The 25,283-nt window shown below is 45.1% G+C and overlaps 2 protein-coding genes across 4 annotated transcripts; one reads left to right on the forward strand and one right to left on the reverse strand.

Annotated features, from left to right (window-relative positions):
* Positions 1–75: 75 nt before the first annotated feature.
* On the reverse strand, positions 76–16,298 carry LOC133347698 (actin-related protein 2/3 complex subunit 1A-like). Of its 3 annotated transcripts, none has more exons than XM_061560198.1 (10): positions 16,060–16,298; positions 13,280–13,381; positions 12,513–12,617; positions 11,239–11,461; positions 9,850–9,957; positions 8,095–8,301; positions 5,510–5,585; positions 4,874–5,067; positions 1,240–1,330; positions 76–511 (listed from the first exon to the last, which is right to left on the reverse strand). In XM_061560198.1, exons 2-10 carry the CDS (start codon positions 13,341–13,343, stop codon positions 473–475), a joined length of 1,107 nt encoding a protein of 368 aa, XP_061416182.1. In that variant the 5' UTR covers positions 13,344–13,381; positions 16,060–16,298; the 3' UTR covers positions 76–472. The 3 variants fall into 3 exon arrangements, with proteins under 3 accessions (XP_061416182.1, XP_061416181.1, XP_061416183.1); XM_061560197.1 differs by having other exon boundaries at positions 13,280–13,384; positions 16,060–16,297; XM_061560199.1 differs by lacking the exon at positions 16,060–16,298 and adding an exon at positions 14,698–14,803 and having other exon boundaries at positions 13,280–13,384.
* A 393-nt stretch (positions 16,299–16,691) lies between these two features.
* Positions 16,692–24,097, forward strand: LOC133347696 (uncharacterized). Its single transcript, XM_061560195.1, has 2 exons — positions 16,692–19,284; positions 23,078–24,097. The coding sequence occupies exons 1-2, from the start codon at positions 17,982–17,984 to the stop codon at positions 23,086–23,088; spliced, it is 1,314 nt and encodes a 437-aa protein (XP_061416179.1). The 5' UTR covers positions 16,692–17,981; the 3' UTR covers positions 23,089–24,097.
* The last annotated feature ends 1,186 nt before the right edge of the window (positions 24,098–25,283 follow it).

A 25,283-nucleotide genomic window follows, 5' to 3' on the forward strand; every position in this document is an offset into this window, starting at 1 on the left:
ATAAAATGAAATACCACCTTGCACTTTTACCAAGGAACAGTGGGTTGAAATGTTGAAAAAAAATATAAACAGGTACTGAGTTTCATATTTTATTGTTTTGTAATACATACATGGGTATTCCAATTGCAGTAATACACCTCAATATAGGGCGGTGAAGGGTCAAAGGACAGGGTGGACACAAGTGCTTGCTTCATGCGCCATGGCTGGAGAGGATGCAAGGCAAAAATGGCGTGATGTCCGTTCTTTAGGTCTAGTGTTTCAGCTAGTCGCAGCACAGTGAGTCCCAGTCCATTAAGTATGCAGCATCCTTTTAATGTTCACGTAGCTTCTTTAGTTTTGCTAATTATGTATTTATTACTTTTTATTTAGTGTCCATCTTCAGTTTTTCTGTGCTGAAGTAAAAACACAAGCAATATATTGGAACTTGTTGCAAAGATGGTTAAAAAATAAAACCCCAAAACAGTAGGAGAAATCAGTAGATGCGGAGGCCTTGAACACTTGCTTCCAGTGACTAAAAAAAAAGAGATAAAAATGCAATTAAAAAAACATAATTTCAAACTGATTACATTTGCCAAATAACACCTATATGTAATTTTCCTTCACCTTAAGTAACCGTGTGAGCAGCGTGTACCATTTACAACCTAATGAATAACGCAACAAAAATCTGCATATTGAGCAGAGTGCATGCAATCTTATTTATTCTACGGTATAACAAACTGTGAGCTCTGCATGACGATACATACGAGAAAAAACTTTAAGTTAAATTACTTGTGCTGGAACAGGAAAATTTATGGAATAATAAAAACGCCTTCCATCCCCCCCCCCTACATGTTCACTACAACTCCTGCTTACACTATAGTCTTTTAAAGTTCTGGAGTGTTCTTCTTGGTTCTTTTGGTAAAGTCACATAGAAGGGAAATAATAAAAATAAAACATAATAAAATAATTCTCACGATGTTATTCAGACGCTGTCTTTCCGACAGACCTGTTCTTCACCTGAGGACGGCTGCTTGCGTTGTGGCCGAAACGTCGTGATAATTATTTTATTATGTTTTATTTTTATTATTTTATTACTTCCTTCTACGTGACTTTACCGAAAGAACCAAGAAGATGAATCCCTGCAGTCACGAAAGCTTTAAATCGAAATTTAAATTCTGGAGTGTTGTTCACTATAGTCATCTTGTAGCAGGTTAACTAGTTTTAAAGAAATACTCATCGAGTACCAGCTTCATAATGTACCTTTAAATCCCATATTGCTAAGGCTCCATCCATGCCAGTGGTGCAGAACTTTGTACAGATACTTTTGTCTCCCTCGTATAAAGACAGCTGTCTGCAAAACAGAAACATTGACAATTGTACACACGAGCAACTTCAGTATACATTGATAATAATCTCATTTTGTATGTTATCATTTTGTAAGCAACAATGTTATAATAGACTGTAATGCCAAAAAAGAGGATGGGATCCTTTTCCAGGCTTGACGGTCATGGTAAAATGTCCATTGATAAAGGGTCTCTGTATACTACATCTCTTATAAACCCTCTCTACACAACAGCATTGGCGTATTCTTAGGTTTTTTCGGTAAAGTCACGTAGGTAAAACATCAAAATTAATTATTTTATTTTTATTAATTTTGATGTTTTACCTACGTGACTTTACCGAAAAAAACCTAAGAATATGATTCCTTGCAGTCACGAAAGCTTCAAATCTAGAAGCATTGGCATATAACAGACGATTCCAACGTGCACTATCAGTACTATCAATGTGATATATGAGGAATTAAAATGCAAATAGTTTTGAAGGTGTGATGCAAGCATACATGACAACTGATAAATAACTGATGAATCTGGCATGAGTAAAACTAAAATGACAGGTATACTCAATGCCTTGATTATAATATCGTGGAGTTCATTTAAAATATGCATGTACAGTGTTGATATACATTTATGATGCAATGACTCCCGTCAGAATTGTTTAAAACACAAATGTATAGGAAAACCTTGCCCAATGTGGCTTCATCAAACGCGTGTTTCGGATATTCACGGTTTACGTAATGAGGTCTGTTTTCCGGAACACGGGGGCAATGTTTTGGCTACACGTGGGTTGACGCTAATATTCTCATCTCCGTGTCGGAAAGTGGTGTCTTGAGAGTGTTGCATCCATTGGGCGATTTATTTATTTATTTACCACTTATGTTTTTGTATGTGTATGTTTTTTGTGTGATAATATAACACTCAACACGCACAACAGCACAAGGCAAATGTTCACACATTGCCGCATGAATCTAGCCATCCAATCATTGGATGCCTAGATGGCGAATCACTAATGTTCAAGTGACAGTGTTAGGGTTGAGTGTCGGTCTGGGAATTTAGTGTCGGGGTGAGCGTTGAGTGCGAGTGCCACGGTAAGAGTAATAGAGATGGGGGTTTTGTGTTGAGGTGGTATTGTAAAACAAAGAGTGCACACACACAAGACATGGGAAGCGACTCGGCATCTTTTAGTAAAATAACAAAGGTGGGAATCATGTAGAATTAGTTTAACAAAGAGGGGGTGATCATTTCAGACACAGTAATGCAACCCTGTCTTTCCCATAAAAGGTATATTATTTGTTGAATCCCATTTTGCCCAACATGGCATTTCCAGGAACATAACTCCCATTTTGGGCGAGGTCTGCTTGTACATCAAAGATGGAAGTTTAAGCACTGAAATAAGAATATGGCTTTAAAGTGGCCTGTGAAATAAAAAAAGAGACAGCAGTTAAGATTTAAAAGTGACTAGGTTAACATGTAATTTACCAAGTGAAAATAAATAACATTTAGTTGGGCACGAAATCTCGCAATAACATAAGACGATAGATGGGCAAATTAATAATGGAATGTAGACCAATGGAGGGAAGGATAAAATAAAAATGACAGGACGAAATTAGAGGTTTTTTTTAGGTTAGATCGGATAAAGATATAAATGTGTCGTTAAAACCCGCCACCACCCGACACAGCCAACTAGTAAGGGTTGTCACGTAAACAGAACATGCCAATTCGTCACTCGTACAACACACTGGTGTGTTGGAGAGCAAAGCCACAACATTTACAATCCAAGTAAGACGTTTCGCCAGTAATTACAACTAGCGTCATCAGGCGACAGCCAGATTTGTGGAGAAGTCTTACTGTTTCGTTCCTTATATAGAGGCGTAGATGTGGTGACCACGCTTCTGCGCCACGTGGGGGGGGGGGGATTACTGAGGCAAAGTACATTATGCGTTATGCGAGCCCTTTGACCTTCTCCTTCCTGTCTATGGTGTTTATTAAAATAGCCTACCAACGGTAATCCAGATTGAAGTACTATCAATGTGATATATGAGGAATTCAAATGCAAATAGTTTTGAAGGTGTGATGCAAGCATACATGACAACGGATAAATAACTGATGAATCTTTGTTGGCATGTATTTAAATAATGTATTATTTGAGGATTCGCTTCCACCCAGTACTAAGGCGGTAGCTATCCTAACGGTTAAAGTTATTTTTTATTTCTTTCAATTTCGATATATTCTCTAATTAGTTTTGGCCAGTAGTAGCTGGTTTTGCATAGAACTTCAACATTATAAAAATCAATTGAGTGTCCCTGTTTGCACGCGCATTCTGCTACCGCTGACAGTTGTATTTTGGAGAATTTAATACAGTAGTATCAGCATTGCACTCCCATCCAAGGTAAATAAACCTTCCAAATGTATAGAATAATATATTGATGTGTTTTGTATTATTTATCAATTGGTATTATTGTACAATTTAACTAAGTCTATGGATGTCATTTATGCGTGCATTACAAGATGAATGCTGTGAAACATAAATTTTCGCCCATATGTTCAGACGAACACAGCGGGCCTGTGGCCACCTTAATCTAGCTCCTGTGGTGAAATTTTATTTGTGGGGGGTGGACAATTTTTGGATACCTGTTGGGTCAACATTTTACCCCCACATCTGGTGGAGGGGTCCACTTTCTATAACTTTTTGATTCAGGCCTTCTGAAAGGCTTTCATAATTTAGTTGACGGACAAACGGAACACCAGGCTTTTGTAATAGATAAACATAGGATATAAATTCGTGAATTGAACTTTCGCACAGATTTAAAAAAACCTAACCCTCGCAAATGTATTTTTTACATGTGTAGTGACATAGAATGGGTCACTAGGGCGCGTAGCGCGCTGGTCACTGGTAGAGAGCGGGATTGTGGGTGTGGTAGCCCGGTCTACCAGCAGAGCAGGTGAAGTGTGCCACTGGAGCGCATAGTGCCGGTTGCTGGCAGAGGAGGGATTTGAGGACACAGCAGCCGGTCTGCCAGCAGGGTACGTGATAGACCGGGGTAAGGGTTGTAGGGTAAAGGTGACAGAGGGGACACGTGGGGAGAATCCCAGACCCTTCTGGTAGGTTCCAGAAGGAGGCGTGGCCGAGGGTGGAGCCAGGCCACGCTGGGGAGGATAAAAGGGAGGTCCTGACGCTGGGTCGGGGCTGTCGTTTGGAATGGAACCCATCGTCTATGCAAGTCTTTGTCCCAGTCTCCACCGCCTCGGCATTGTGGGTCAGGCAGTGTGCCAGCCCTCCTGACCCGTGTGTAGTTATCCCCTCTACTGTGGAAGTGTAGAATAAACATGTGTGCTTCCTACTATTAGTGTCTCTGAAGTGACTACTACACGTCATAATGAGCAAGAATGGAGAAAACCAAAACACGAGGGTATGACACTCAAAACTCCACAAGTAGGCCAGCAACCTACATGATATACTGCCCCCCAGGAGGCACCAACTCTGCATGCCGAAGGGTGGGAATCTCCGCATGTGTACGCTCCCGCAATGGTGTGGCAAGGGAGGGGCGGAGCCTCACGTGATGCTGTTTTGGTGCAGTGTGTGAAGCGTGGTGTCCTGATGCTCCGCCGACGCCCTCTTGTCCATGTTGCGGAAGCGCTCCATGGCTGAGAGGTTGCGTTGCAGACTCTGCTTGGGGATGTCCAGCTTGCTTGAGAAGGACAGCACTCCCCGGTCGTCATGCACAAACAGCAGGGGGCAGCAGTCGTGACCCTGCAATGGGACAGATGCCCGTTGTTTCCCAATATCAAACATTACTGCCCATGTCACATACTTTACCTAGTGAGCTTTAGTAGTGGTGCTTATTACTAACCAGCTGGCTACAGTTTAAAGTGTATGCTAGTATTTTTGGTAATAGGCACAAATGGACAATTGTAATGAACCATTCAATTTCAATCTCTTTTTAAGCCAAGTTGACCGTGGAAGGGGATCCCACACATAGCAGAGATGTTATAAACCGTAATATTGCATTATGGGATCAAAAGTGCATGATTTTTCAGAACAATCCTAGAAATTGTTCCAGCAAAGCAAATTTAATCTAGAACAAATCAGTAATCAGAAACGTATGCATATAGTAATAAGTCCAAAGTTACATATAAAAAGATATTATAAATCCTATGGTAAATCAAAGGTGTAAAGGATTAAAAAAACCTACCGCAGATACAATGCTGTTTTCTGTGACAAAAATGATGCTCAACAGTGGAAGAAATTCTGTTTTCAGATGGGAAGACCTGCAGGTTTAGGAAGATTTTAACAAAAACATTACACATTTAAACAAACACTCGGTATACATGTGGAAACAAGCACAGGCATATAACTTGAAAAATATATTCATATTGTATATAAATACAAACACAAAAAATGGCTGTCATTGCTACACTTGCTATTAGAAATTGGCAAATAGAATCGGATATTAGAAAAGTACTCTAAATCCCCAAATTTGTATCCATTTATTTTCACAGGGAGCAAAATAGTCCAATCGAATACCACCTAAAGAAATAACGTGGCTTTTAGTGTCAGTTTTACCTCGAAGTTATTCTAATAACCAGTTCAAACATAATTAAGTATCAGTTTAAACACTCAGAAAGTATATAATCCATTCACACGTGCAGCTACATTTTGTCGAACATGGCATGTGCATTTAGTTTGTTTCTTCTGATAAATTTCCATGAATGCCATCATGACTGCTTATAACAATGTTCAAATAATAAACAAGGCAACAAGACTGCAGCATATATTAATTACTTTTATAAGGCTCCCATTCTTAGGTCAATGGGCATCTATGCATTGACAGTATTCATGATTACATGAGAAACAAATGGATATAACATGTCATGAAAAAATACATCAGTGCAAAAGCATACATTTAAAAATGTTATGATGTTTATTGACAAGGGAGGAACAACTAAATATAGCTTTGGGTTTGCGGAAGTGTGACTGTTTATATTGGGAACAGTTATGGCACTGGATGTCTATGCCTAAACAGAAATCCAGTGTCCACTTTGGTGAATCCTTCGCAGAAATGCGTCATTGAACATATTTTGCACAAGTACTACTGTATTAAGAATTAAATTATACAAGAATCCAATTCAGGCTAAGTAAGTTTACTTCCTGGCTAACATAAGAGGCAAGTGAATTCTGAACAAATCCTTGTAACCCCGACTTCACCAAAACGCACTGAGTAGCATGATCACATATGGTCATACCACCCCCAACACCCAGTGTGGGGAAGGCCCTCATCCAGCAGCACATTTGACAGTCTGACCTAGTACAAAGCAGTTGTGGTGGTTTGAAAATGAATACCGGCAACCATCTTTGTTGAAAAGCAGAATGCGTAGTTGAAATTATAAAGGTGTAAAAATGTCCGCACGCCAATGGGTCTTTTTTAGTAGCACTTTAATGTGGTGTTTTTTAGAACGTATAAATAAGCTGGCAAAAGACAGGTGTGCATTTAATTTATATATGTATGTTATTTATTTAATAGAACACCGACCCATTAACTATAAATCTACATGCAGAATTTGCATTAAAACATTCTTTCAAAATATGTCCACATGCCTTGGCTGTACACGCTGATAAAGCGTCAGCAAAATAAGTTATAGCTCTAATCAAAATTGTCATTCCAACTATGGCCACTGAAGGGAACAGCCCTGCTGCTGTATATCAAGAACACGAGAAGGTCTACATGGCAAGAATCCACATGGCAAATTTGATCGATGTGCCAATCCGATCAGCAACAATGGCAGTACTTTGATGAACAATTGAATAAGTGTTTAAAGACAAAAACATTTGTCACTTATATTTGTTGCCACTAAGCTTGTATAAATGAAAAGGAACTAATTAATTTATGTATACAGGAGGGAATTTTTACATTTATTTAAAAAAAATCACATTTCAGTGATTTTTCACTTACAATAGTTAACTTGACAAACTGCATACTTTTCGATTTCAAGCTTTCGTGACTGCAGGGATTCATCTTCTTGGTTCTTTCGGTAAAGTCACGTAGAAGGGAAGTAATAAAATAAAAATAAAACATAATAAAATAAAATAATTCTCACGACGTTTCGGCTACAACGCAAGCAGCCGTCTTATTATTTTATTACTTCCCTTCTACGTGACTTTACCGAAAGAACCAAGAAGATAAACTGCATACTCTAAAAAAGTGGATTGTTAATACAGCCACCACTGCCACATCTAGAAACATTGCTTTAAAAAACCTCTGCAGATATGAATTCAAGAATTTCTTAAAGTTGAGGACTTGACAATGCACAATGTGTTGGAATCTCTGCAGTTAAACGAGGATTGTGCTTCGTTGGTACGGTTTGATTCCTTGGGAATGCCAAGTGTTGTAGGTATGGATTGTGAAGGGGAAGGGAGATGGCAGCACAGCAATGGATTGACTGTGTGCAGCTTTGAGTGTAAAACCCCTCATATGCTTGGGTTTTCTCTGGGTACTTCAGTTTCCCCTCTCAGCTGGCAATAATTCAAACTGAATTGAGCAAGCATCTCAATGGAAAACCCTCCTGAAAGATAATCTTCAGATTCAGTGAAGCTTTTCTGGATAAAAGATATTGTTATTAACTTTTTGGGAGAAAGATTACCAAGAATATTTGTTCTGCAAGTGGCAAAATATTATCTCGTGTACCATTTGGCAAAGATTAGGCTACATTAAACCCTTGCCACATTTCTTAAGGACTTGATGTCCAGCTGCTGAGCAGGAAGAAGGGTGTACATGCTTACTCCATGTTTCGTGTGGCGTCGGCTATTGAGATGGTGCTGTCATGGCTAACCCAGGCCACTTTGTTTCCAGAGCCTGAGAAGCACACGCCATGAACCCAGCCTCCACCTCCTCCAAACTCCGCCATCATGGACCCAAAAGGCATCTTGATCCCCCAAGGTGTAGGCGAAGGCTTCTCCTCAACCTCCTTGATGTATGAAGAGTAGACTCTGCACATAGCAATGCACACTGCATTTATTTAATTATGCTGCTTTAAGAGTTTATGACGAAAGGTTATGCATAGATCCTTATCATACAATTATAACAATTATGGACACATTTATAGCAGATATAAAATTATCTTTGTTTATGCATTGCATGTACCACTAAATTGTCTTGTATTGGTTTGTAGTTGTTACAGTAATTCTGTTTTAATGTATAGTGTAGCATGGGCAAAAAATGGAGTTATTTAAATATTTAATCGGAATGGCATTACATCTAATGCCTAAAATGTATCTCTAAGACTAGATATGTTTTAAATCCAAACTTTAAAGTGTTGATGTGAAGCTGCTGAAAAAAACATATATTATAATAATTTGCAGCCCTTTGTCAATCCACTATGGGGTTGTTTAACTATAATTTACTATGCCGGTGAGTGACTGTGAAGACTGGCGGGCAAGACTGGTTCATTCTATATCATTTGTCTTAGCCTTGGCCAAGAATTTAACTGGGGTAACCAGGTTTGTCATGCAGGGTGCAATCCATTGGTCAAGTGCTCCCTCCATTGAGAATATGACACTGGATAAATTTTGCTCTTTTATAGGCAACACAATTGCTGCAAGGGTTAAATTATGTAGCAGAAGTAGTGATATATGCACTGTAAAGCGATAGCTGCAATCTGAAATCAATAACCCTGTGGTCTGAAAGGCCATACTTTTCACTGTTATAACTTCTACCGTTATATATTCACTGGGGGTTGCATGCTTAATTTTAAAAGGGCCAGGCTATAAGTAACTTGGAATAATTGTGTGCGGTAAGCGGTTTAGTCCGGCATAATTATATTGAGTGGCAACGGCCAGTCTCTATAGGGCATTATACAGCAAAGCTATTGGTGATGAATGATACAACGATATCGGAGAAATGTAGCTTTGTTGACACGAAATATATTTTTTAGTTTTTTGACAAACTAATTAGATTTATGGACAAGATGGTCCTGTAATAATATTTATAAACATCTATATTTAATTTTAGTAGGTACACACATTTATTTTGCTGTGAAATGAAATCAACCTATTTCAGTCAGGGGAATAAACCCTTTTAACATTTAACTATATCAGAATTCACGATGAAAATACATTTCCAGCAATTTGTGTAGCCAAAATGAAATGCGTTAAGTTCCACCTATAACATGTACAGCCCTTTTGTCAGTGCAATGATGGATGGTCTTCCTATGCCATGCATGCCATAAGGGTTATTTGACCATACTTCCCCATGCTGGTCAGTAACAGTTTGTGAAGTAGAGGATCATAGACATGGAAGCAGACAATAAAATAATGTATCTTGCTGCACTGCCCTCTACTGCCCAATACGTAGTACCATATCCTTTTGACAAAATGTTCGAGCATGTTGCCCCTGTTGAAGCGATATCTAGGTCTCAAAAAGCAGAAACACCTTTTTTAAACTACATTAGCACATTCAACATGAAAGGGATTAATGAGCAACTGAGGACAGGATCACATTACAATTATCACTTTCTGAAAAAGCCACTCAGTACTCACCGGCATTTGAAGTCACAAGAGCCTGCCACTAGCAAAACATTATTGGGATGCCAGTCAAGGCTCAGCACTGTCGATCGAATCGGCTTCTTTATGTGTTTGCTCACCCACCTTAAAAATATACAACATTGAATTAGGCATGTAGCATGTGCTGATGTCTCCTGGGGAGAAGACAATGTAGTGTCATATTAAAGTAATAGGGATCTTGTGCTCTATTACTGTATGTTGTTGACTACTGTGTGCAAGACATGGCAACGGAAAACTTCTAAATAAATGCTAACTGAAAAGGAGAAATAGTAACGTTAGTATATTTTACATTCAATGTGTAATTTGGATATACAGGGTGGCCCAAAAGTCAGGACACAAGGTTATTTCATTTATTTGAACACTGGCATTAAAACATTTTTCTTGTTTATTCTTGGAGTTAATATGTCGTCTATCATGAATATATATTTTTCTACTTTATCTGATATTAAAAAATATAAAAAACATTAACTGAAGATGAACCAGTACTGAAGGTGAATGAGTATTGGTGTATGCTTAGGGCAGCTGTAAATAATTTAAAAGTCTTAAATTAATTCAAAAGAGAATTCATGCACGCAATAAGTTTAAACATTTGTTAAAATAAATGAAAAAAACCGTGATTTATTAAAATTTATAAACCTTTTGTCCACGTTTGGGCCACTCAGTAGATACTGTCTGGATGTAAAGAACACTGATATTACAGTATTTATATGTCATTTAATATAATACATTGTATTTAAAAGTGAAATCGCAATGATTAAGGTCCTGATTTACATGTTTTCTAGAGCCAACACATTCCATATATCATAAATTATTATAGTAAATTTTCTGCATTTTGCCAAACCACCTGCTGTATGAAGGCCTCCTCATACCGTATGTCAACGGTTTGTTTGACCATATTACACCGCAAAAGTTATTACAATTTGAAGGGAACAAGAAAAACCCGGTTCACATGACTTGCCACTGATGTTACCCATTGCTGGAATTCAAACTTGTTCGACCAATGGTTAGTGCACTGTGCGATGGACAAAAGAAACAGAAGTTCAATATCTGGCCATGGCTAACATCAAACGGCATGTGATGGCTGAAGCAGTCCTGGGCCCTCTCCCTCCCACTTTACCATCCAGCACTGTCAAGTTTAGTGAAGTATGGTCAAACAACCACCTGACTGACACGGTATAGAGAGACCTTCACCCATCAGTGGATTGACAATGGGCTGTAAACAAAGGTACCATTAACGTCATAAACTACACAAAAACAACATGAAGACCTGGACACTAGTGTGTGATAAGTGTTCCTAAAAGTACAACACTTTGCCTTATGGAAAAACCTGAAGCAAATGCAACTGAAGATGCACCAATTCCTCACCAGTCATTCTCCTGCTCGAAGTAACACACAGAGATGAGTCTCGCGCCACTGCCAACAGCAAATTTGTTTTCCCGCGGTGACCACTTCACGCAAGTGGCTGCTCGGTTAATACGGAGGATGACCAGTGTTGGTTTCCAAACGCCCTCTTTGAGCGTCCACACGTACGCATTGCGGTCGGAACCACAAGTTACAATGCGATTGCTCCGTGATGCCCAGTCAATGCCTTTTAAACGATAAATTAAACAACATTTTACAACAGAATGACCCCCATGACTAACATGGTGTGGCAATGCCTTGATCCAACAGTGGACTAAGAGAGCTGTGAATTATTATTGCTAAAAGAACATGACAATTTTCTAAACCAAGGTTTGTTTATTTTCTGAGAAAAAAAATACTGCTTATAGTCTCCCCAGACATGCTAAGATGCCATGCAACTCCAAATATAAATGTGTTTTACTTGGACTGCTATGGAATTAAGAAGTCAAGGGTACTGAAAATGTACTTTCCCACCACAGAATAGAACATGCATACTAGCACACATACGCACAACATTGGGACAAGACAATACATGTTTTGGAATTTGTTTGATTAAATCCTGTTTGAATGAATCATTTTGATGACTAAGTATGCAAATAACTTACCTTGCATGTCTGACTCACTTTTTACATAGTCAAAGTACATTTTGTTTAGTTTCTTTCATTGAAAATTAATATAGTAGCATATATTCACAGCACAAAGTGTCAACTACATAGTTTAAATTTCAAAAGCGCAAGAGAAAACTATCTATTGTAGGCATCCTCTGAAGAAGGCCCCTTATTTAAATTAAATGTATTAAACAAATTATGAACCACAATACAAGTAAATCTCCATTCATCATATTTTTACCCTCAACCAAATAAGGACAGAATTTTAAAAGGTTACTGTTGAAAAACTGTGCGCCATGAAACCTAATTAGTGTAGGAATCGAACAAGAGATGTAGGTCAACTAAGAATGGTCAAAAGAAGCTCGGTTGAAAGAATGACAAATTATTACAAAGAGCAATGTAGAGTATTGATCTTATAGAAGTTAGTGATAAGGCAACATCTTTCGGAAAATGCTGTGCATCACTAGTGAGATCTAGGGAAAGAGATCGCGGAAGCGAGACAACAAAGTATCTGGACAACACCTTGAAGTAGAGGTGGTTTGGTTCACAAGGACACAGTGCAGCATATTACAAGATACAAGGGGCAGGAAGAGAAAAATTTAAGGCTGACAGGTCAAGCAATATACTTACCAGTGATGTGACCATTATGCTCCTTCAATTCATGCACTTTACTCCACTGGCTCCCATTCCTCTGATAAATGTGAACCTCGTGATTATTTGGGCTGATGGCGATCTCTACAGGGTAAATCACAGAATTGGTATCATTATCTTCAAAACACACGACATTTAAGATAATCATTGCAATACAATTAAGACACACTGTCATCATATGAATAGCAATGTATGTGCTTTTCTAATTATTTTAAGCAATCAATTAAGTGGAGAGTTTAAATCTCAAAGCGAGTAATTGTCAGATTGATATTAAAGCTATATATAAAAAACGGTTTGATTGTGATTATAAATGTAAGTAATCAAACGTGTTGTAACTTTTATATTAAATATAATGTAGAATAATTATTCATATACACCCACTTGACAGTATTATACAAAAGTAAAAAAAACACTTTGGTTGGTTTATGGCATAGCAGACGTGTGCTTCCTCAATGTCACATTCATCGCTAAGCATGAAAGAAAACAGTTGTCATTCCCGTGCCGAGCTGGATGCAAATGTCACAACGTCAGAGTCTATGTATAGTATTTGGCATCGGGATAGTTTATGTTTTCCTTTGCACGACCTTCAACATAAATCCTGAAGTGAAAAAAACAACACAATAGCTACTCGGTGTTGACCTCGGGCAGCCTTCTACTTAGCTTAAAAGTGATGAGAACTTTCAGAATGCAAAAGTTGCTAACTCTCCCAAGTGAATTTGAGGCCAGAATATTAAGCTTGTGCTTACGTGTGCGGTCGCTGTTCCACGCGTGACAAGTTATGGGCTCCAAAAGAAAGCTGTACAGTGACATTTTTATTTGCTTTTTAAATGGTCACTCGGCGAGGTGGCCTACTGCAAAAAAAAACACAGAGCACCAACAAGGAAATTGTTAAACACTTAAGTCGCATCACAATGTAAGCAAAGTCAACATAAAACTTTTGAATAGTTAGACAAGCACAGAGTAGTGTACACAACCGGCAGGCATTAAGTTACAACCGGCACCTGGGTGGGTGTTTTGCTCAAACACGTCTTTTTGGGCGGGTGTGCCGCGTGTACAGAGTTGCCACGGCTGCGGAAAAGCATTCATGGGGGCAGAACACACACAGCCCTCATTCCTCCTCTCCTTACCCCTCTCCTCTTATTACTCTCCTCATTTATTCTCCCCTTACCCCCTTTACTTATTCCCCTCAACACTCACTCTCCTCATAGATCTCAACCGACTCCCACTGCCTCCAACATCGCATTAACACATGACTGTAACTGTTAGACTTATTCCCTCTGCCCTCACTCCCACACAACGTTAATATATTTATACTCGTTATTCAATCCCCCTGTCATTACTTTTTATGCCCTCTCTTCTCAACCCCCTTTTCCCACTCTTATCGTTTCTCCTCAAACTCATCTCGTCACTCCCTCTCTCCTCACTCCCACACACAACTCATCTTTCCCCCGATTCTCTCTATTTTAATTTGCCCTGGTTCTCTACATTCAATCATCATGTCTTCTATCCTCCCCTCCTCATTGCCACTCTCCAAACTCCACATCTTGAGCAATGAGAAAACGTATCCGAACATAGCTTTGTCCGAACACAGCAATATCCGAACATAGCCACGGCAGGTGCAAACACCTTTTCCACACGTGTAAAATAAGCGAATCGCCCAAAAGGCAAATGTGGGGCAAAAGTGGAACACATCGTGACCTCGTGTCTACTTCGAGCCTTCTCCAGGGGGCACGTGGTATTCAATGTCTCTAAAGCCATAAGCTGGATTTTCAACTTACGTTAGCTATTAAATTAATAACACCGTTTGAGACGAGGCTCAAAAGAAAGCTGTCTCTGGTGTGGACCAATCAGTTTCAAGGACAATGAATATATTATCAGAATATATTTTTTGTTTGCATTCTGACCACAACAGTGGTTAATGCAGACATGATTCCTTGTAAAAAGTTTCAGTTTGGTGTTTAAAGATCTTAACACCTGTTTTGTTGCCAGAAAAAAGGGTAAAAACCTATTATCATATTAAATTAATATCCCCCTCATATCTCGTCGCTCCTACACCATTTCACTCCGCTTCCTACCTCTCCCCTCCACAACTGCTCTCACTACCCCCTTCACACCTCAACCCACCCTCTCTCTCTCTCTGCTCACAGGGACACCATTTACTTACTGCAACTGCTCTCTCTTCACTCCGCCTCGCACTGCACGTAACAGTGCACTTTCGAATACACACGTGTCGCTGCCACCCGTCTCACGAGGTGTTCGGTCGTTCGGGCCCCACGTGTTCCTCCCCCCCCACCCCACTGCCTCTTCACAGCCCAAGCCGGGGCCAACGTCCACGGGCCGGGGTCGCCACACCTCCAAGGGCCGCTTCGGTGAAATTAACAGCGATGCGGGAGAATGTGACGACTCACCGCCCCACTCCCCCATGCACGCAACTCTTGGTTGGATTCACGAGTCCGATGCCTTCCTTACGTCGTCCACCCACGTTGGTTCGCGTAGAGAAGAATCCACACAACCGTTAGCACTGTGGGTGACTTTAGTCAAAGTGCTGCGGCGAAGTTTGGGCTTCTGCGTTGGGCGCGACACGATTCGTCGATTAAATGTTCTACACTAAAGGCAAGGTAATGTATCCAAATCTGACGTATGAGAATGATGTAGTTTATTGTTCATAAACGACGCCTGTATGTTTCATGACACCGGTTCGTTGAGACACACCCGGCTGCGCAAAAGTAATACCGTAAAACATAATTAAGAATAGATTTCTACATATAACTTAACACTGAACAGTGAATATCAACTCTTGGAATGGTGAATCGTTCCCAACCTATGAAACACAGTATTGTACAACTTAAAAAAAACCGAAAGAATTGATGTAAACCTCAAACTTGCGTAACGCCGCGCTCCGCGTCGGCACAGGTATCGACACCAACGCCCCGATTCCGCACGTCTCCACACAAACCTGATCGCCCACGAACATTATACGAACATCTCCTTACGATCCGCGTAACCTGCTTCAGTGGCGTGGCGTTTGACCTCTCCCCCAGCCCTGCCAGACACTGCACCGTCGATAAAAAAAAGCGAAGATCGCTCTTGGTGAGAATCTACAAGTCGGGCGCATCAACCCGGGGATCGATTCTTTCGATAAATCGTTGCATTTTTCTTGTTGCTCAGGCCACTCTTACGTGTTGAGTTCATGTTGGGTTTATAATCACTCGTTTGTTTTGCCTCTATGCGATAAAACAACCCCGTGTGTGTGAGTGTGTGTTTATATATAGAGCGCCACCTCTCACTGGACACTCCGCGCACCCGGGGAATCGACGATGACGTCACCGCGAGGCCTGGACGCCCTAGGCCCTCACGCCCCCCCCAACCCCCCCTCACAACCCCCTCACGACCCCCCCCCCATAACAACCCCTCATCATAACCCCCCATCACAACCACCCCCCATCACAACCCCTCACACAACCCACCTCCACCCCCCACTTCACGTAACACATCCAAATCCGCGGCGACGGCGCAGTTCGCTTACCGCGGGGGACGTCGCCGAGATTCTGCCGCGTTCGTTGTTTCCGCTGCCGCCTGCCCGCCTGCCCGCCGCCGCCGCAGTCGTCTTCACCGAGGGGCCACCAACAACCACCGCCGCTGCTGCTGCTGCTGTCTTTTGTCCGCCGAGGCGCCGTGTTTACATTTCGCACCTCGCATGCGCCGCCACTGCCATTGCCGCCGCCGCCGCAACAAGCACCACCACCACCACGTGGGGTACGGAGTGCAGCCAATCGCGCGTCGTCGTGGAGGCACCACGTGACGTTGAGGCGACGTTGTGGGGGGTGAGGGGCGGAGCTAAATATCGGGGGGCGGGGCTGATGGTGAGAAGGAGCGGAGATGATCGTGGATAGGCGGGGCCGACCATGGATGGGCGGGGCCGACCAAGGGTGGGCGGGGCCGATGATGGGTGGGCGGGGCCGACCATGGATGGGCGGGGCCGACCAAGTGTGGGCGGGGCCGATGATGGGTGGGCGGGGCCGACCATGGATGGGCGGGGCCGACCAAGGGTGGGCGGGGCCGATGATGGATGGGCGGGGCCGACCATGGATGGGCGGGGCCGACCAAGGGTGGGCGGGGCCGACGATGGATGGGTGGGGTAGAGGGCGGAGTGTAAAATCTCGGGCGTTGATGATATATATTTTTTTGCCAGTTTCAAAGTATGAAACATAAGAATATTATTTGTTTTATATTTTATTTTATTTCTACCTACGTGACTTTACCGAAAGAATCAAAGAGTATGGATTCCTGCAGTCACGAAAGCTTCAAACCAAGATAAGAATAGGATTTACGCCTTTCTGTAAATAAAACTTGTTAAGGTGTGTTAAGCTGTATTCAAATGCTTGAGAGAATTCTGACTAGCATGAGAGTTAAATGAATACTAACAATCTGATTTGAAACACTATTACTTTGCATTGCAATTCAGTCCAGTTAAACTATGTAATGTTGTGGTCGGTCAACTATTGTTGTTAAAATTGTAACATCGGATTCACTGCAGTAAATTAATTTTGTCAACTTATGATCCTGGGAGTATTTAGGTCAAATTCTCTCCATACTCTAATTAGTTTTTGTAGTCAACATCTGTTGGTGATCCTAAGCCATAAATGGAAATTGCACCTACATATGACAGTGGCTAGTCTTCGTAAGATTTTCCACAAAATGCCACTCATTTTATCAACAACAAAAATAATGATGGCCTGCTTCGCTCACCAACTGGGAATTAACTTACTCCATTCTGATTGAAGAGTAATATAAATCTAAATTATCTGCAAACCCAAATTGTAAAAATGTTTTGCATGATGTTGGGTTTACATGTGTAATGCGGGCGCGGGCGACCTCCCGGATGTGACGTCACGGAGAGGTGGAGTTAGGTGACGTGGGAGCAAGGTTAAGGTTCTTAAGAGATGAGACCGGAAGAGGAGGGCAGAACGAGTGAGACTGGACCAGAGTAAGGCCACGTGGGCAAAGCCAGAAGGGGTGGCACGGCGGCCAGCGGTGGCCAGCTAAAGGAACAGCCAGCGGACCTGAGAGGGAGAGACAGCAGTGGGGCTGCTGGAGAGAAGGCGGTCGGGGAGCCGCAGTGAACACAGCCGGCGAGGCTGTGTGTGAGGGAAAGGCTACAAGAGCAACGAGAGGAGAGAGAGAGGCTACGAGAGCGACGAGAGGAGAAACTGCAGAGAGAACAGCCAGTGGGGGCTGCGTGAGGATAACAGCCAGCAAGGCTACAACGACGACGGGAGACCAACAGAGGAACTGTTGGCGTGACGGAGTTAACAGCAGTATCAGTGTCGGTATAGAAGTCTAATAAAAGGACAGCCGTGTGGGTTACGAGGAAGGACCGAATAAAGGACACCAAGCCAGACTTCGTGGTCGAGTCCTTTATTACATTGGTGTCGGAAGTGCAACGGCATGTCGAAACAAGTGAGAAAGAAAAATGTTCCAGCGCCAGCATCGGCTTCTTCGTCCGAAGACGAAGACTTCCCTCCAAACATGTATCCTGCCGGGGTGGTGGAGGAGTGCCCTGCTGAAACGAGTGCGGGGACGGGAGTTGAAGATGTAGCCGCAGTGTCAGGGCCGCCGACAACATCAGACGCTGATCTGCGATGGCTGCAGGTGGCGGAGCAACTGGAGACTCTCAAGGATGTCCTGGGCCAATTGTGTCATCTCGTCACCCCAAGGACGGCGACGGAGAGAGCGGAGAGTGCTCCACAGGCCGCCACGGTATCTTCACTCCCGGCGCCATTGGCCACGCGGCAGGAGGCCGCCATCTTGCGCGTTCCGCGGCGGGAAACCGCCATCTTGACCACGCCGCGGTTCGACGCCATTTTGAATTTGCCTCCGGAGGAACCATCGGCGGAGGGCGGAGTAAAGCGGAGTCGGAGTCGCCATCTCACCACGGTCAAAGAATTCGCCATTGGGGGCGACTGGAGCGCTTTCGCCTGCAGATTTTTGGCGGCGGTCCGTTCTGCGAGATGGACCGATGCTGAGGCCTTAGAAGTGTTACCGACTCTTCTGGACGACGAATCTGTTCGTTTTTTTCGCTCCATTAGGGCCGAGAAGAAGAGGACTTTATACGGAGTTTTTCAAGAAATGGCCGACGCCTACGAGCCACCTGACGACGCGCATCGGCGATTCGCTCAACGACAACGAGCGCCCGAGGAGTCGCCTGTGGCGTACAGGGGTGCGGTGCTTGATTTGGCTATGGCCGCGTATCCAGATACAACACCTGACCTGCTCGAGCCTCTCATCTTGGGCAAGATGCTCGAGCTGTCGCGGGATCTTGGGATTCCCAAGCCGGTGTGCGGGCATGAGAAGCTCACCTCCCGGGCGGCGGCGAAATGTCTCGATGCGCAATTCAACCTACGACGGTGGAAACAAGTTGCGGCGTGGACAGGGGGGCCCGTTGCAGAGGGTGGCGCTCTGGGATGGGACCCTACGAAGTCGGTATACGTGCCGGATGGGGGGGGCCCTCAGGAGCTGACGGCCGCCTCGGGGCCATGGTCAAGCCGCGGTGGACCGGCCTCTCGTGCTGCACCATCGATACGAGGCCGGCGCGATGCAAGGCCTGCGCTTCGGCGCAACGACGCCGATTGTTTCCGCTGCGGACGGAGGGGCCACTACGCAAAGGACTGCTGGGCCCGCATCCCGGGTCCGCCGCAACAGGAGGCCTCATTACCGGCCAAGCCGCCCAAGGATCCACCGAAACAGGCAAGTCGGCACGCACCAGACACCCGGCAAGGCTTTACACCTCACCCATCACCTTCGTTGTGCGGTCATGGTGTTGTTGTTAAAGAGAGACCTTCGACGGGGCCTTGTCGCTCTGTGACGCAGTGGCGCAAATTGGCACGGAGGGTTGTCGCGGCCGCTACGGGTTCGTCCACCGTGCCGGGGTCTATACAAGGGGTGGACGTGCGCATTTTGGTCGATTCCGGGGCGTCCGCGACTATTATTTCGGATGTCATTTTTCATCTGTTAGGCATTCCACCCGGGGCCGTGCGTCCGGTTTACGGGTCGTGCGTCGCTGCGAACGGGGGTAGTATGGGCATCGTGGGCCAGGTGGACGCTAAAATATCTATTGGGGATGTGTCGGCCTCGGGCGTTGTGTTGATTTCAAGATCCTTGGCAGTTCCTTGTTTATTGGGCACTGATTTTCTGGCTAAGATGCCTATTTTGATCAAAATTAATGAGAATTGTATTGAACTGCCGGGTGGCCGTCAAATTTCGTTTCTGCCGTCACCCTGGGGGCGACCTGCTTCGGCCGTACAAGTGCAGGCGCTATCCGTGGCATCTGTTGACATTCCACCTGGTTCACAGATGCTTATTCCCCTGCGGTATCGGAAGCCCCTGCCAGGTCGGCTGGGAGCGGTTGGGATCTTGTTGTCACCTTCAGCCTCGATAACGGCCGGGTTGGCGCTGGTTGGAGCGCAGACCATCGTCCGGCCAGATCAATTACCGTTTTTGCAGGTGCTCAATGCGGGTACTGAAAATGTTTGCGTCCCGGCCGGCACGGTTGTGGCACATGCCACCACGGCATTTACGGCTCACGATTGTTCGCATAGCCAGGGAGTGGTTGCTGGTGTTTCCGAGCCTGTGGCTTCGGATGACCGCTGGATTGCTAGCTTATGTGACGGAAATTCTTCCCTGTCTGTGGATCAATGGGGTGCGCTTCACAAATTGTTATTGACGTATTCCGATGTGTTCAGCTCCAATGATTTGGATTTGGGACGCACCTCGTTGCTTCACCATCACATTGATACAGGCGACGCTGCCCCTATTCGGTTGAATTCGCACCGAATGAGTCCCGCCGAGCGAGAACACGTTCGGGGGGCAGTGGAAGATATGTTGGCTGCGGATATTATATCGCCGTCAAACAGCCCATGGGGCGCGCCTGTGGTTTTGGTTAAGAAAAAGGATGGCAAATTGCGATTCTGTGTTGACTTTCGAAAATTGAATAAGATATCGGTGGCAGATGCGTATCCCCTGCCGCGTATGGACGACTCCCTCGACGCATTGTCGGGGGCTAAGTTTTTCTCTACACTGGACCTCTCTTCGGGATTTTGGCAGCTTCCCCTTGACGAGCCCTCACGGGAGAAGACTGCATTCCGTACGCCGCAGGGGTTGTTTCAATTTAACTGCCTTCCGATGGGGCTGAATGCGGCCCCTGCCACATTTCAAAGGCTCATGGAGCTCGTTTTGACGGGGTTGCAGTGGGAGACATGTCTCATATATTTGGACGATATTATCGTCTTCAGCCGCACATTTGATGAACATTTAAGGCGGCTGGAGACGGTGTTCGCGAGGATGCGCTCCGCGAACTTGAAATTTAAACCAAAGAAATGTCATCTACTGCAACGGTCTGTCCGTTATTTGGGGCACATCGTGAGTGCTGAGGGGGTGTCTACGGACCCGGAAAAAACGGCGTGCGTCCGAGATTGGCCAACTCCGGCCACCGTGGGGGATGTACGTCGCTTTCTGGGATTTGCCTCGTATTATCGAAGATTTGTACCGAATTTTGCGACCATCGCGAGGCCCTTGCACCTCCTTACGGGTAAGGGACGTAAGTTTGCGTGGGGACCGCCAGAAGAGGCGGCCTTTCAGAGTCTGCGTAATCTGTTGGCTACCGCCCCAACATTGGATTATCCGGATTTCAATCAACCGTTCATTCTTGATACGGATGCGAGCGACACAGGTATTGGCGCGGTGTTGTCTCAGTCTAAAGGGGGCGTAGAGCGCGTCGTTGCGTATGGTAGCCGGGTCTTGTCGCCCGCGGAAACCCGCTACTGTGTCACTCGCAGGGAACTCCTAGCCGTTGTTTTTTTCCTACGTCAGTTTCGACCGTACCTGTACGGCCGTTCCTTTATCGTACGTACGGATCATGCGGCCTTGCAATATGCCCTTAAAATGGATCAACCTTCCGGCCAGCTGTCGCGTTGGTTGGACACGCTACAAGAATTTTCATTTCAAATTCACCATCATAAAGGGGTGCGCCATGCGAACGCAGACGCACTTTCTAGATTGCCGCAGCGCTCCCCTTGCAAATGTGCGTCGGGGACGCAGAGATGTGCGCCCAGCCTACCCCCCCCTCAGCCGGTGGTATTGGCTGTGGAGAAGTCGGATGCTCCTGTGGAACCGGGGCCGACTGATGGGGTTTTGAATCTGCCACGGTCTGTTTGGATAAGGGAGCAAATGATGGATGAGTCGTTAGTGTCCTTGCGGAAGCGATCCAAAGTGGAGATTGGGGGTCCGGTTACGGAGGGTGCGCCGGAAACCGCGGTCCGAGATGGTCTGCTTATGTGGAGGGAAAGTCTCCAGGAACACTGGCGTCTAGTAGTGCCTGCGTCCCTACGATACGAGTTGATTAGAACTCTCCATTGTGACACGCTATTACATCTGGGTGTGCAGAAGACCTTGTTGACGTTGCAACGTCATTATTTTTGGCACGGCATGGCGACGGATGTCGTGGGGCACGTCCGCGCGTGCCCTGACTGTGCCCGGTGTAAGCCACCTAAACATCCTTATGTGCCACCCTTACAGTCAATTCAGGTGTCTCGGGTCAATGAATTGGTGGCACTGGACATTTTGGGACCTTTCCCACCTTCGGCGAGGGGTAATAAATATTTGCTGGTCGGGGTTGAGTACCTCTCCCGTTGGCCGATGGCCTGGCCGTTGCCCGACCAATCGGCCGCGGCCATTACCGACGCCTTTTTGTTCGGATATGTTATGGACAAGGGTGCGCCGGAGAGACTCCTTACGGATCAGGGCCGAAATTTTTCTTCTAAGTTATTGGCGGAAGTATGCGCGGGCCTAGGGACTAAGAAGGTCCGGACATCCCCATACCATCCGCAAACGGATGGTATGGTTGAGCGGCTAAACCGGACATTGTCTGCCATGCTGTGCCACACGGTGAGTGAGCAACAATCGGATTGGGACCTGCACATCCCGGGGGTGCTTTCGGCGTACAGGATGACTCCTCATGCGGCTACGGGTTATTCGCCGTTTTACCTTATGTATGGTCGGGAAAACGTGCCGCCAATGGATGTGCAGATGGGAACCGGTGTAAGGGGACCTTGTAAACCGCTTCCTGACTACATTCGGGACACTGTTCGCCGGGTCTCGGAGGCGCGGGAGAGTGCCCGTGTGGCTACGGCCAAAGCTCAGGCCCGGAATGAGAGGTATGCACGGCGTTCCAAGGGGGAGTGCCCCTGGAAGGTTGGGGACCTGGCCTGGCTCCATTGCCCGCAGGTGCGGCCGGGTACCTCTCCCAAATTTCACAAACCTTGGCAAGGGCCCGTCCGCCTCATTGAGGTTCCTAACCCTCAGTCGGCGCGTGTTCAGATTGGTTCTCGCCGCTGGTTTGTTCACACGTCGCGCTTGAAACCGTATGTTGCTCCCCTACATGATGCTTCATCTCCCAATGTTGCCTTGCCGGGGTCTGTTGCTGCCGACTCTCCCCCGCCTGCGTCCATTGATCTTGCTAGAGCGCCTGTCGTACCTGTTCCAGGCAGGCCGGCCTTGACACCGGAGGGGACGAGGCGCCCTGCTCGGAGGGTGCCTGCCAGATCTACGGGTCCTTCGAGCCCTGCAGCCCTTCCGACCCCGCTGCAGACACATCCGCGGGACACGCCCAAGACTGATCCTTCAGGGACACGGGACGTTGGTGGACTTCCAACAGCGACAGGGGGATTTCACCCTGTCGCTCCTCAAACTCAATCACGTTCCCGTTCCGCGGATGGGCCGCCGACCGTCCGGGACGGGCCGGCGACCCGCACACGCTCTAAATCCCTTGTGTTTCGTTGATTGTTATGTTGCGTTGTTCTTACTGTGTATTTATTGCCTGCTTCTGCTACGTTATTTGATTGTTGAGTTGTGTTGATTGTTCTTACTGTTATATTGCATGCTTGGTGTCCTTTGGTGTGTTACGCTCGGGTTCGCCCGCATTACTGTTGGTGTTGTTCAGCCGAGGTCGGCTGGGTTTTTCTCCACGGGGGAGGGTGGTGTAATGCGGGCGCGGGCGACCTCCCGGATGTGACGTCACGGAGAGGTGGAGTTAGGTGACGTGGGAGCAAGGTTAAGGTTCTTAAGAGATGAGACCGGAAGAGGAGGGCAGAACGAGTGAGACTGGACCAGAGTAAGGCCACGTGGGCAAAGCCAGAAGGGGTGGCACGGCGGCCAGCGGTGGCCAGCTAAAGGAACAGCCAGCGGACCTGAGAGGGAGAGACAGCAGTGGGGCTGCTGGAGAGAAGGCGGTCGGGGAGCCGCAGTGAACACAGCCGGCGAGGCTGTGTGTGAGGGAAAGGCTACAAGAGCAACGAGAGGAGAGAGAGAGGCTACGAGAGCGACGAGAGGAGAAACTGCAGAGAGAACAGCCAGTGGGGGCTGCGTGAGGATAACAGCCAGCAAGGCTACAACGACGACGGGAGACCAACAGAGGAACTGTTGGCGTGACGGAGTTAACAGCAGTATCAGTGTCGGTATAGAAGTCTAATAAAAGGACAGCCGTGTGGGTTACGAGGAAGGACCGAATAAAGGACACCAAGCCAGACTTCGTGGTCGAGTCCTTTATTACACATGCTCAGATTTTTTGTTGCAAAATTGAATTATTTGTTTACAGAACCCTTAAGGGGGTGTTGAGGGCCTCTGTAAAGCTATACAACATAATACAACATTCCAATGCATGAGAACTCATACGGCCAGATGTCTTTTTAATCTGACTGGTCCTATATTTAGATTAGACCAGGTTCTCACGGTCACACACTGTTGTGACATGAAAGATACTTTACGAAGTGATCTGTTTTTACAATTTAATTTAAAAACACATTAGTTTCTGCATATTGATCTACGTTAGAAAAGAAACATATTACCATGTTTAACATGTATTTCCATGGCCAGTGAAATCCATGCGACTATGTGCCAGGCCCAACAATATGTTCCCATGAAAGTCCAGCCTTGTCGAATCGATGCCATGGAGTTGCAGAATTGGGCATTTGGACTCCCTTCTCAAACTGAACTGCGCTTAAAGCCGGGTTGTATGTGGAATCGGCTGTCATGTCACAGGATAAATGTGAAATTCAATGCCTGCACCATAACGCAACTTGTGGAGGTTAATTTCCCAGCCATCTTGTGTACAAAATACAAGGCAGGAAATTAGAAATATTGATTTTAACATAAAAGTCAATGCTAACTAGTATGCACGCTAAATTTGAAAACTACAAGAGAATAATAAACGTGATTTGAAGCTTTCGTGACTGCAGGAATCCATACTCTTTGGTTAAGTCACGTAGGTAGAAACCAAAGAGTATGCTATACGTATAAAATTGCAACATTTTAGTTCATCAATGTATTCCACTAAAATGTATGTAAGCAGCAAAACTCCAGTTCAAACATTCATATTTGATTTCATCATGCAAAACTTTGACTATAGGAGGCAAACTTTGATTTCAGTAGGTAAATTCAATCAGCCAGACTTTGATTTAAGCAGGCTAATTGTGACAACCGGGCAAACTTTGATTTCAGCAGGCAGACTATGATTTAAGCATGCGAATTTCAATCCAAGCAGGTAGACTGATTTAAGCAGCCGAACTAAACTGGTTTAAATTTTCTGAGGCTTGGCAGTCAGTCCTGTTAAACATAATCCTCAGTGATGGTACGTGCGTTTTTGTGTATAATGTTCATATACTGTACAGTAGTAGTTGTTTCCTGAACGCCACTCTC

The sequence above is a fragment of the Lethenteron reissneri genome, chromosome 26 (genome assembly GCF_015708825.2).
Source record: "Lethenteron reissneri isolate LAM-NWPU_2019-01 chromosome 26, ASM1570882v1, whole genome shotgun sequence".
NCBI lineage: Eukaryota > Metazoa > Chordata > Hyperoartia > Petromyzontiformes > Petromyzontidae > Lethenteron > Lethenteron reissneri.